At 41.5% G+C, this 12,424-nt stretch overlaps 1 protein-coding gene across 8 annotated transcripts in view; it reads left to right on the plus strand.

Annotated features, from left to right (window-relative positions):
* ggps1 (geranylgeranyl diphosphate synthase 1) overlaps positions 1–11,808 on the plus strand; it is a 95,906-nt gene extending 84,098 nt beyond the window's left edge. For 5 of the 8 annotated variants that reach the window (XM_072251039.1, XM_072251038.1, XM_072251037.1 and 2 more), the window contains one exon: positions 1,377–11,808. In XM_072251039.1, coding sequence (XP_072107140.1) covers positions 1,377–2,132 — 756 coding nt within the window. In that variant the 3' untranslated portion in view covers positions 2,133–11,808. Of the gene's footprint in view, positions 1–126; positions 298–1,376 lie in introns of all 8 variants that reach the window. The other 3 variants (XM_072251041.1, XM_072251040.1, XM_072251042.1) reach the window with 2 other exon arrangements.
* The last annotated feature ends 616 nt before the right edge of the window (positions 11,809–12,424 follow it).

Here is a 12,424-nt window from a genome sequence, read left to right on the forward strand (position 1 = left end):
ACCCCCACAACTCCTCCCTCCCGTGCGCAAGCGGCAGCGAGCAACAATCCCCCTCCCCACCCCAAAGACTACATTGCATTGGCAGTTACTGAGGGAATCCTCATTAGTTTCTTTTCCTCCGCTTAGTAATATGCTTAAATTCAGCAAGTCACCACGTCTGATCTGAGGTCATAGGCAGAAGGGAATGGAGCGCCGACCGGGGGACGCTGGAGGGCAGTGCACGACTGCTGGCAGGCGGGCGGGAAGGTGGACCGACCTGGCGCACGCCAGCTCCACCGCCGCTGGCAGGTGAGACAGGTGGGTGCCGGGCGGCCACGCCTCATGCAAATTATATTAATAAATGCAGAAAAACAAGCAGGAATCGCCTGTCTGTGCTTGTAAGAGTGTGCCGACACGTGAACAGATCTAGTGCAACCAAAACAATGCGCAGCAGATTGGTACGGTGGCCCGGAAAATTTGAAATTATGGTTGCGCAGAAAATTTGAAATCAGTGCAGATTATCGAAGGAACCGGATTACAGGTAGTCAGATTAGTGGAAGTCGACCTGTAGCTCAAGTTGGGTGCCATCAATGTACGCAACCAATTGCACCAGCCAGCTACAGTACAGCGTCAGTGATCAACAGATCAGGTTTAATTCCTGCTGCTGTCGGGAAGGAGTTTGTACATTCTCCCCGTGACTGTGTGGATTTCCTCTGGGTGCTCGGCTTTTTTTTTTCCCTCCCGCAAAGTCATTGAAGGCATGCTATGTTGCTGCTGACAAATGCAGGCTGGCTCCAGCACATACTTAGACTGTTGGCCATTGATAGAAATGAATCATTTCACTGTATGCTCCATTTTGATGTACATGTGCCAAAGCTAACCTCTTTTTGAACTGGTAAGTCCAAAAGGAAATTTGAGGTTTAGAGTATTAGCAAAACAAACTACTCTGCTTGCCTATTTGTTTTGAAAATGGGCAACTACAGCTAAAGAATGGGAGGAAGTTTGGATGGGACAGTTGGCTTGGGAGTTTGATAGGATTTGAAGGAAACTGCATTGTGGGGCAATATGGAAAAGAAAAAGCTGAATAGATTTTGATTAAGGGATTGGGAAAGATATGGAAATTGAAGATAGCTTTGAGGTCAGGGGTTAGAAGTAACAGGCAGCTGAACTGCAAAGCTTTACCATGGCTCCTTCCACTGGTTAGATGAGGAAGATCCTGGTTTCAGAAGCAGCTTGTAACTGATCTTTTGCTTCCAAGGTGATCAAAGAACCAGTGCAGTGTTTGTAGTCCAGTCAGACCTTGGATGGTAATGTTCATGTGATAATTTGTTTTTTTTTACAGAACCAAAATTTAGAATTTTGACATTTTCTTTCACTTTGTTCTTTTTTTGCTCCAGGTTATTATCGAAATTACAGAAATGTTACACAGTGCCAGCTTACTGATTGACGATATTGAGGACAATTCCAAGTTGCGCCGTGGCTTTCCTGTAGCACACAGCATCTACGGAATTCCCTCTGTCATAAACTCTGCCAACTATGTCTACTTCCTGAGTCTGGAGAAATTGCTGACCCTCGGCCATCCAGAAGCGATTAAACTCTTCACCCAGCAGCTCCTGGAGCTGCATCGTGGGCAGGGCCTGGATATCTACTGGAGGGACACATACACCTGCCCCACCATAGAAGATTATAAGGCTATGGTGCTGCAGAAGACTGGAGGGCTGTTTGGCTTGGCTGTTGGCCTCATGCAATTGTTCTCTGAAAAGACATTGGATTTAAAGCCTCTTCTCGACACGTTAGGGCTTCTATTCCAAATTCGTGATGATTATGCAAACCTGTTTAACAAGGATTACATCAACAACAAGGGCTTCGGTGAAGATTTAACAGAGGGCAAGTTCTCCTTCCCTCTTATTCATGCCATCTGGTCACATCCAGAAAGTACTCAAGTCCAGAATATTTTGCGCCAAAGAACGGAAAATATAGATATAAAAAAATATTGTGTAAACTATCTAGAAAAGGTGGGCTCTTCTGACTACACCAAGCAAACTCTCAAAGAGTTGGAAGCTGAAGCTTATAGAATCATTAGTAAGCTTGGAGGTAACCCACAATTAACAGCGTTAATAGAACAACTTTGCCAACTGTTTAAAGAGGAATAAAAAGAACTTTCCTTTTCCACTTCACTGAATTACTTTTAGCTCCTTCCTTTTTAGACATTCACACACTGCTGCAGTTATTTTTATTCATAAGCTCCCTCTTATGTTCGTCTGAATATGCTCTGCACTTTTTCCTCCATCTTTTTCCCCCTCAAAGGATTTAACTATGAAGTTGAGTTTAGGTTATAAAAACGATAGGCTATTCTGTAACAAAATTAATGTTTTAGTATGATTGGGTTCCAGTGCATTGCCAGGATTTTATTCAGGACCTGAAGTATAGTCCATTTTCTGCAGATTTAAGAACACTAGATGCCATAATACTTAATAAATTCTTTGTGCCTGATTCTTATTTCACCCTTTCCATTCACTTGTTGTCCAATCTGGAGCAGCAACTGGAGGAGGCACTTTAGCCAGTGATCCCAGGTTTATCTGGAAGGATTTATTCCTGTGCTTGCCATTGTGCAGGGGGAAAAAAGTTGGAAGGCAATTGAACAAAACACTGGGATCTCACATGAAATTTTTTGTGAAGGAAAGGTGCCAAGATGACAATCACTGATTTTTCACACACAATTGCGAGCTTGTAGATTGGTTTCTTGATACACTCAGACTGCAGGTGGAACTTTAAATAAGAATGAGGTCTTGCCTTGTTTCCGGATTGATAGTTGTAGTAACTTTGCTCACCTTATGTACTCTGGGAAAGGTATTCAAGTGCAGCTCAACCCAAACATGCAAATGTCCTCCCAGAGATTATGCATCAAGCTGCCAACATCGGCAGACCATGTCTGCACAGCATTTTATTTTTAAAGTAAGTTGGATGTTTTGAGTCTAACTGCTTATTTGTTTTTAATAATTGTGCAGATCAAAGTTCAAAGTACATTTATTAAAGTAAATATATATTATTCAACCTTGAGATTCATCTCCTGACAGGCAGCCACAAAACAAAGAAACTCAAAAGAAACCATTTTTAAAAAAAAGTGGTTAAACACCCAACGTGCAGGTTGGGGGGGGTAGAAAAACGAATCGTGCGAGCAATTAACGTAAGCAAATAGCATTCAGAATGAAAGTGAGTCTGCAATAACGAAGCCCAGAGCTGGCCTCACCTCTGCCTCAGTTCAGCACAGAGCCAAATAAACATCGCTGTGCCCACAGACATGAAGCCCAGAGCAGGCCTCCAGTCTCAGTTCTGTGCAGAGCCAAGTAAATGTCATGGAGCAGCAAGCAGAACTGGCCTGACCCTCGCCTCTGGTCCCAATACCCTACCTTTTCAATCTCTGGCCCAGCATTTAATTCGTCCAAGCATGGGGTCATTCCGTGCTCTTGGACCCGAGCCCTGTCGCCTCAATAGGCTCTGGGCCTGGACCCTGCTGCCAGATTTTGTCCTGTCCCTGACCTTTCCAAGTCAGCCTGGCACTTGGATCGATCAAACCTGTGTTTAAGTGCATCTGTCCTCGATTCGGCCTCGCTTCACCTAACCCCAACTTTGCCTTGTCTCTTTTTGCCTTGAATCTGCCTCAACTTCACCTCACACCCAGTCGCTTCTACCCTCGACTCAGTCTTGCTTTCACTCATTGTTTGCAGTGATCAATTACCATAAATTTTACCAGAAAATGTGTTGTCAACGAAGTATTTAGTTGTATTCTTTGTTTTGTCTGCTGTCAATAAGTAGTCACTGGACCTCACCAGCACCATCTTAAGCCAGAAGCTAGATAGATCAATCCCCCAAAAGATGGACAATTAGGCCTTTTCAGTGGTTTGTAACATTTCCTTGTCAATTGTTTGTGAACTTTGTGTAGAGAATGAGACCTGACTGCTTGCTTCCAGGATTGGACAGGGATTGTTTTTCTTTCCTAAAGTGCAGGGGGATCTGGTTTTTGATCAGGGTGTCTTTTAAATCTGATTTTTGAATAAATAGGATACCATACTTCCGATGTATTTGATACTGGAATGAATCTTTAGCCTAAGATCAGGAAATTTAGGGATCTTAAGTGTCATAGTAAAAAGTAATTTTGTAGACAATAGTAATAATAGTAGTGGTGTTGTGGTTGAATTTTTTTAATCCATAATTTAAAAAAGAATCTCAATTACATTTGTCTCATATGAAGCAGACCTCAGTCAGGACAGGGAAAGATTAAAATTTTTGAATCCTGAGAGAGCTCATCAGTCATTTTCTGTGGACAATTTTCCCCAGATGCAGTGACAAAATGGAACATGATCTTCTTTACTCGACAATATTCCCACTCTGCTGCTTCAGGTGGGCATGTTTTTGAGTCTTCCAACATGAACTTTGTCTAGAGATCCTCATTATTCTCAAATCTCACCGTAAGACATAGGAGCAGAATTAAGCCATTTCGCCCATTCAGTCTGCTCCACCATTCCATCATGGCTGATTTATTATCCCATTCTCCTGTAACCTTTGTCCTTGATTAATCAAGAGCCTATCAACTTCCTCTTAAATATACTCAATGACTTTGCCACAGACAACTGAATTCCACAGATTCACTACCCTCTGTCTAAAGATATTTCTACTGATCTCTGTTCTAAATGGATGTTCCTCTATTCTGAAGCTGTGTCCTCTGGTCCTAGACTGACCCACTATGGGAAACATCCTCTCCATTTCCACTCTATCTCGACCTTTCAATATTTGATGGGTTTCAATAAGATTCTGCCCCCCCCCCATTCTTCTGAACTCCAGTGAGTTCAGCCCCAGAGCCATCAAAAGTTCAACTGTTAACGCTTTCACTCCTGAAATTATTCTCATGAACCTCCTCTGGACCCTGTCCAATGCCAACATGTTTCTTATGTAAGAGACCAAGAACTGCTCACAATGCTCCATGCGGTCTGATCAATGCCTTACAAAGCCTCAGTATCACATCCTTGCTCTTGTATTCTAGACCTCAATGAATGCGAACATTGCATGTGACTTCCTTATCACTATCTCAACCTGCAAGTTGACCTTCAGGGAATCCTGCACAAGGACTCCCATGTCCCTTTGCACCTCTGATTCTTTTGAATTTTCTCCCTGTTTAGAAAATGGCCTACAAAAATGCATGTCCATACACTTGTACTGTATTCCATCTGCCACTTTGCCCATTCTCTCAATCTGCAGACTCCGTGCTTCCTCAACACCACCTGCCCCTCCACCTATCCTTGTATCATCCACAAACATGGCTGTCGTCCAAATCATTGACATATACTGTGGGGGAGGAAAAAAAAAGCAGTCCCAGTGGAACACCACTAGTCATCAGCAGAGAAGCAGAAAAGACCACCTTTATTCCCTCTCTTTACCTCCTGCCAGTCAATCAATCTTATGTCGATGTTAATCTTGGCTGTAATACCATGGGCTCCTGTTAATCAGCCTCATGAGTGGCACTTGTTCTAGGCCTTCTGAAGATCCAAGTAAAGATTCACTGACTCGGCTTTGTCTATCCTGTGTTATTTCCTCAAAGAATTCGAACAGATTTAACAGGCAAGATTTCCTTTTTAGGAAACCATGCTGACTTTGGCTTATTTTATCATGTGCCTCCAAGTACCCTGAAACTTCATCCTTAATAATGGCCTCCAAAATATCCCCAACTGCTGAAGTCAGGCTAACTACTGTTAAGAATTTCTGTTCTTCTGCCTCCTTCCCTTCTTTAAGAGTGGAGTTGTATTTGCAACATGTCAGTCCTCTGGAACCATTCCAGAATCTAGTGAATCTTGAAAGATCATTACTAATGCCTCCAGAATCTCTTCAGCTACCTCTTTCTGAACCCCATGGTGTAATCCATCTGGTCCTGGTGACTTATCTACCTTCAGACCTTTCAGCTTCCCAAGTAACTTCTCCTTAGTAATAGCAACTACACTCACTTCTGCCTCATGATGCTCTTGAATTTTTGGTGTACTGCTAGTATCTTCCACAGTGAAGACTGATGCAAATAAATTTAATAAATTCATCTGCCATTTCTTTGCCCCACATTACTACCTCTCCAGTATCATTTTCCAGCAGTCTGATATCCACTCTTGTCTCTCTTTTACTCTATATATTTGAAAAAGTTTTAAGTATCTTATTTTATTGGCTTGCTTCCCTTCATATTTCATCTGTTCTCCCCCTATGGCTTTTTTAGTTGCCTTCTGTTTTTAAGTTTCCCAATCCTTTTACTTCCTAGTAATTTTTGCTATAATATATGCCCTCTCTTTTCATTTCATGCCGTCTTTGACTTCCCTTGTCAGCCATGGTTGCACATTCTCCCTTGAGAAAGCTGCACCTTTGGGATGTGTCTATCCTCCACCTTCTGAATTGCAGCCATTGCTCTTCTGCTCTCATTCCTGCTGTGTCGTCTTCCAGTCAGTTTTGGCCAGCTTCTCTCTCATGACTCCGTAATTTCCTTTGCTCCACTGTAGTAATGGTACCTCTGACTTTAGATCTTTCCTCTCAAAATTGGGGTGAATTCTATCATATTATGATCACTGCTTCCTAAGGATTCTTTACCTCAAGCTCCCTAATCAAATCTGGGACATTCTTAACACAAGCTGTTCTAAAAAGCTATCTCATAGGCATTCTACAAATACCCTCTTTTGGGATCCAGCTGCAATCTGATTTTCCGAATCTACCTGCATATTGAAATCTCCCAATGACTATCACAGCATTACCCTTTTTACATGCCTTTTATAGCTCCTTTTTAATTTGTGTCCCATATTCTGGCTACTATTTGGAGCCTGTATGCAACTCCCATCAGGGTCATTTTACCCTTTCAGTTTCTTAACTCTACCCACAAGGATTCTACATCTCCTGATCCTATGTCAGGATTTTATTTTATTTTTTATTTAAACCCCCTCTGACTACCTGTCTGTCCTTTCAATGTAACGTGTATCCTTGCATGTTAAACTCCCAACTATGATCTTCCAGCCACAACTTGGCAATGCCCGCATCATCATACCTGCCAATTACACTATGAGATCATCTACCTTATTCCATACCATGACAGCAAATTCATTTAAACAATTAAGTCAAGAATCCAATACTTTCTGTCACCTATAAACAGTGCTTCCTTAAAGGTGGGCAGAATGAAATGTATAACTTTGTTACATAAACTCAACAGTCCAGTTATGTTTTTAAGGCATTTTAACAGCAGGGCAGTGACCCAACATGGGTTGCACCTAAGCTGCTTCACTTGCATATTCAATCCATGGACAGACTTGGAATGACTAAACTACATTTAACAAGGAAAAGATTGCTTCTTTAGTGTAAAGAGTTGATTTAAAAATGGGCCTCAATAAGAATTAAAACCACTCATTTGAGCTGCAATCATAAAGCAGAATTCTGCTGCTGCTTGTAAGTTTGTATGTTTCATGACTGTGGGTTTCCTTCAGGTGTTCCGGTTTCCTCCCACAGGCCAAAGATGTACCATTTGGTCGGTTAATTGGTTATTGTAAATAGTTCTGTGATTAGGCTAGGATTAAATTGGAGGATTGCTGAGCTGCATGGCTTAAAGGGTCTATTATGGGCTGTATCTGAATAAATAATTAAAAATTACACTTATCCCCTTTGTGGGCAGGCTAGCCCAGTGGGAAACTCCTCTTCCCTCCATCTACTGTTCCCACTGACCCCTCTATTGCCTACAAATTATCACTTTATTGCCATTAAGACACTTACGATCCCTGAATTGCCTGATCGTGGGCTGGAGATTCATTCCAGTTTATGTAGGAACAATGTTATCCCCAGTCTTGCATTCTGATAATTGCAATGGGTGATCAATTCCCAAATCTCTATCATGTGCTCCTGATGAAGACCATAAGATATAAGAGCAGAATTTGGCCTTTTGGCTCTTTGAGTCTGCTTCACCATTTCATCATTGCTGATCCAATTTTTCTCTCAGCCCCAATCTTCTTCTCCTCCTTCCCGTATCCCTTCATGCCCTGACTGATCAAGAGTCTATGTGGCAATGAATTCTATGGATTAACCACTCTCTGGCTAAGAAATTCCTCTTCATCTCCATTCTAAAAGGACATCCCTCTATCCTGAGATTGTGCCCTCTGGTGTTAGACTCCTGTGCCATATGACATGGCTGTCATCTATAAATCATGATTCTTTCAAGGTGGACAAAATCCACTAATATCAAGGCTTTTCACCATTCGATAGGTTTCACTGAGGTCATCCCTCATTTTGAATTCCTCCAGTGAGTAGCAGCCAGAGCCATCAAACACTCCTCTTATGACAAGCCTCTCAATCCTGGAATTCTTTCAATCCTCTCCAATGTCAGCACATGCTTTTTTAGATGAGGGCCCAAAACTGCTCCCAATACTCCAAGGGAGGCTTTACTGGTGCTTTGTTAGACCTCAACTTTATATACTTGCTTTAATATTCTAGTCTGCTTGAAATGAATGCTAACATTGCAATTGCCTTCCTCACTGTTGACTCAACCTACAAATCAACCTTTTGGAAATCCTGCAAGAACTCTCCCAAGTTCCTTTGACCCTCAGATATTTGAATTTTCTCTCCATTTAGAAAATAAGCTATGCTTTTATTTCTTCGACCAAAGTGCATGACGGTGCCCTTCCCGATGCTGTATTCCTTCTGCCACTTCTTTGCCCATTCTCCTAATGCAAGTCCTCCTGTACGCTCTGCTTCTTCAACACTACCTGTCCCTCCACCTATCTTCATATTGTATGCAAACTTGGCCACAAACCCATCAATTGCGTCATCCAAGTCATTCACATATAACATAAAAAGAAGTGGTCCCAACACAGAACCCTTTGTAACACCACTGGTCACTGGCAGCCAACCAGAATAGGCTCCTTTTATTCCTACTCTTTGTCTCCTAGCAGTCAGCCAATTATCTGTCTATGTTAATATCTTTCCTGTAATATCATGGGCTCCCAAGTTGTAAAGCAGCCTCGTGTGTGCTACTTTGTCAAAGGCCTTCTTAAATTCCAAATACACAACATCCACCAATTCTCCTTTGTCTGTTCTTCACAAAGAATTTCTACAAGTTTGTCAAAACAACATTTCCTCTTGAGGAAACCATGGTATATTTTATGTGCCTCCAAGTACCCTGAAACCACATCTTCAGTGATCGACTCCAACTGCCTCCTCACCAGAGAGGTCAGACTCACTGGCCTACAATTTTCTTTCTTCTGTCTCTCTCCCTTCTTGAAGAGTAGGGTGACATTTGCAATATTCCAGTTCTCTGGAACCATGCCAGAATCTATTGATTCTTGAAAGATCATTACTAATGCCTCCACGATCTCTTCAGTCACCTCTATCAGAACCTTGGGGTGTATACCATCTGGTCCAGGTGACATGTCTACTTTCAGACCTTTTGGTTTCCTAAGAACCTTCTCCCTACTAATGGCAACTTCACACATTTCTGCCCCTGACACACTCAAACTTCTGGCATACTGCTAGTGTCTTCCACAGTGAAGACTAATGCAAAATATTTATTCATTTTGTCCGCCATTTCCTTGTCACCATTACTACCTCCAGCATCATTCTCCAGCGGCCCATTGTCCACTCCCATCTCTCTCTTACTCTATATATCTGAAGAAACTTTTGGTATCCACTTAAATATTATTGGCTAGCTTACATAGTGTTACATCTTTTCCTTTATGACTTTCTTAGCTGCCTTCTGTTGGTTTTTAAAAGCTTCCCAGTCCACTAACTCCCCATTAATTTTTGCTTATATGCCCTTACCTTTAGCTTTATGTTGGCTTTGACTTCTGTTCTGTTCTTGATGGAAAAACCAATACCCTTTTTTGCCAGGAATGCAAATCTAGATTTTGTGGGAAGATCCTTAAACCAAAGGTATGGAACTTGCTTGGCTATGACATCACTGAAGTTGGATATGGCACAAAAATCTGTACTGCTGTGCTGTGACAGGTACCTACGACTGAGACTGACTATCAATTAGTCATATCCTTGCCAGACTTCTAAACAATGGCAAAGCAAAAAATGGTGCCACGGGAAGATCAGTACTGAGGTTTCAAGGTCCCTGCAAAGGTGATTTTTATCAGATAGCCTTAATAAACAACCAGATGGCCCAAAAAAAAACAACAGGAAGCACAGGTCCAGGTTGCCCTGTAATGAGAAAACCAATGAGAAGTTCCTGTAACTGAGAAAATGTGGACCACTTCTCATATCTAAGATTCATCTCTCCACAAGCGTAAATATTGGTGATGAAATCCACCACCGACAAGGTCAGCTACCTCAGACAGAACTCTTGGACAGGAAACAAGTCGTCCTGAAACCAAGAGGAAAATCTGTGGTGAAGCCATCACAGCTTTGAGACATCAAGAGTAATGACTGCACTGTATGTAAATGCTGTCTGTAGGATCCTAGTAAGTAACTAGGTACTTTTCAAATGAAACCCACACAAAATGCTGGAGCTACTTGGGTCAGACAGGATCTATGGAGAGCAATAGACAGTAGACTTTTTTTTCCTTTCCATTCTGCCTGATCTATGTTCTTCCAGCATTGTGTGTGTATTGCTTTGGATTTGCAGCACTGGTAGAATCTCTTGTTTGCATTTTTCAAATTAACTTGGATCAATAAAATCCAGGTCAATATTGTCGATCTCCTACCTGGCAATGTTATCATAAATGTTTTACTTGTGACGACATTTTTAAAAATACAGCTGTAGTCTTGATATTAATTTGTAAGCCAGTTCTAAATGAAATTTTTTTTGGGTTGCAGCTTATGCCCTTAAAATAATCACTTTTGACTGCAGTGTTGTCAGATGCATTGAAGTCATGAAGGTAAAGGACACTCACATCCTTGTCCAGGGTGTATTAATGTCCTTCTGCTGTTAGTTCTTGTTCTTCCTACCCCTTGGTTCCCTGAGGGCTTTGATAAATTGTAATTACAGTTGGTTCCCTTCACCCGAGACAAAGAAGGTGTTTGTTTCCTTTCAGCCTGAACAACACTTGTATCAGATCAGGCCTAATAAAGAATGAGGCAGCTAGGAAATTTATACAGTCAATTATCAGGACAGGCTGTTCAGGAGCGTAGTTGGTGAGCAGTTTGAAGCGGTTTAAATGTGAAGTCTTACAAAGATCTAGTGTTGATAGGATTGGCCTTCAGGGTTGATTGCATCTCAGTAAATGTATTGTGGCGAATAGAATTTGGGTGCAACTCTTAAGGCCCAGCTGAATGTCGGTTAGGCTTGGGGACCAAATCAAAGTGAAGTACTAGTGCATATGACACTGAACTTTGACCTAATTCATTATTTTACCAAAATTCTGAATATGTTCTCTCTGCTTTTGCAATATTTTAAGCTATTGGTGTCATTGAGAAATGCTGTCTTCTGTACCACCAACTCCCTGCCATACCATCCTGTCAATCTCTATCATCTGTTTGGTAGATTTTTTTCCTTTTGTTCAGAACTAGAAAAATACTGACCTGTCACCTTTTGAATCTCATTATATTTGGTGCACCTCATGGCACAGTATATTATGCTCATTGGCATTGTATGGAATTCAGCTGATACCTCAGTCTTGATCGTTATCAAGAATTTACACCATTCATCACTCAACTCTCAGGACTCCTGACAGTCAATCAGGTCAGTAACCTAATGAGCTCTATCAATAATGTACCCGTCCTACCAATAATAGACCTTTACTCTCTGGAATTGATAGGATTTGCATAATGCATTTTGTACTGTAATATGAAATACAACAATAAAATGAACTACAGTGTCCAACAAAATGTGTGAACTTAAATATTTATTGAATTATGGCATCATATCACCTGTAGTAGTTACTGATATGGTCAATTCCATTTGAGTTGTCTGAAGTAAATCCATATGATTCAGCAAAGACATGGATTCAGTTCTCGCCACTGTTTTCAAGGAGTGTGTACATTTCCCTCACAACCGTGTCCTCCAGTGCTCCAGTTCCCTCCCTCGTACCAAGCACCTATGGGTTAACTGGTCGCATGGGTGTAATTGGATTCTTTGCCACAGTATCTTGTTTAATGTTCTGTGAAAATTTCAAGACTGTGATTCAGGCAAATGTTGTTAACATTTGCTGCTTGTCAACATTGCCTTAAGACTTAAGCAAACTTAATTTGTATTCAGCTGGGACAGTGGTTGGGATAAATGACCAATACTGTAGATCAATTTGTAATGGGGTAAAGGAAATCTTGAATATAGAAACATAGAAAATAGGTGCAGGAGTAGGCCATTTGGCCCTTCGAGCCTGCACCGCCATTCATGGTACGATTATGGCTGATCATCCAACTCAGAACCCTATACTTGCCTTCTCTCCATACCCCCTGATCCCTTTAGCCACAAGGGCCTTATCTAACTCCCTCTTAAACATAG

This window comes from Mobula birostris, chromosome 2 (assembly GCF_030028105.1).
Source record: "Mobula birostris isolate sMobBir1 chromosome 2, sMobBir1.hap1, whole genome shotgun sequence".
Lineage (NCBI taxonomy): Eukaryota > Metazoa > Chordata > Chondrichthyes > Myliobatiformes > Myliobatidae > Mobula > Mobula birostris.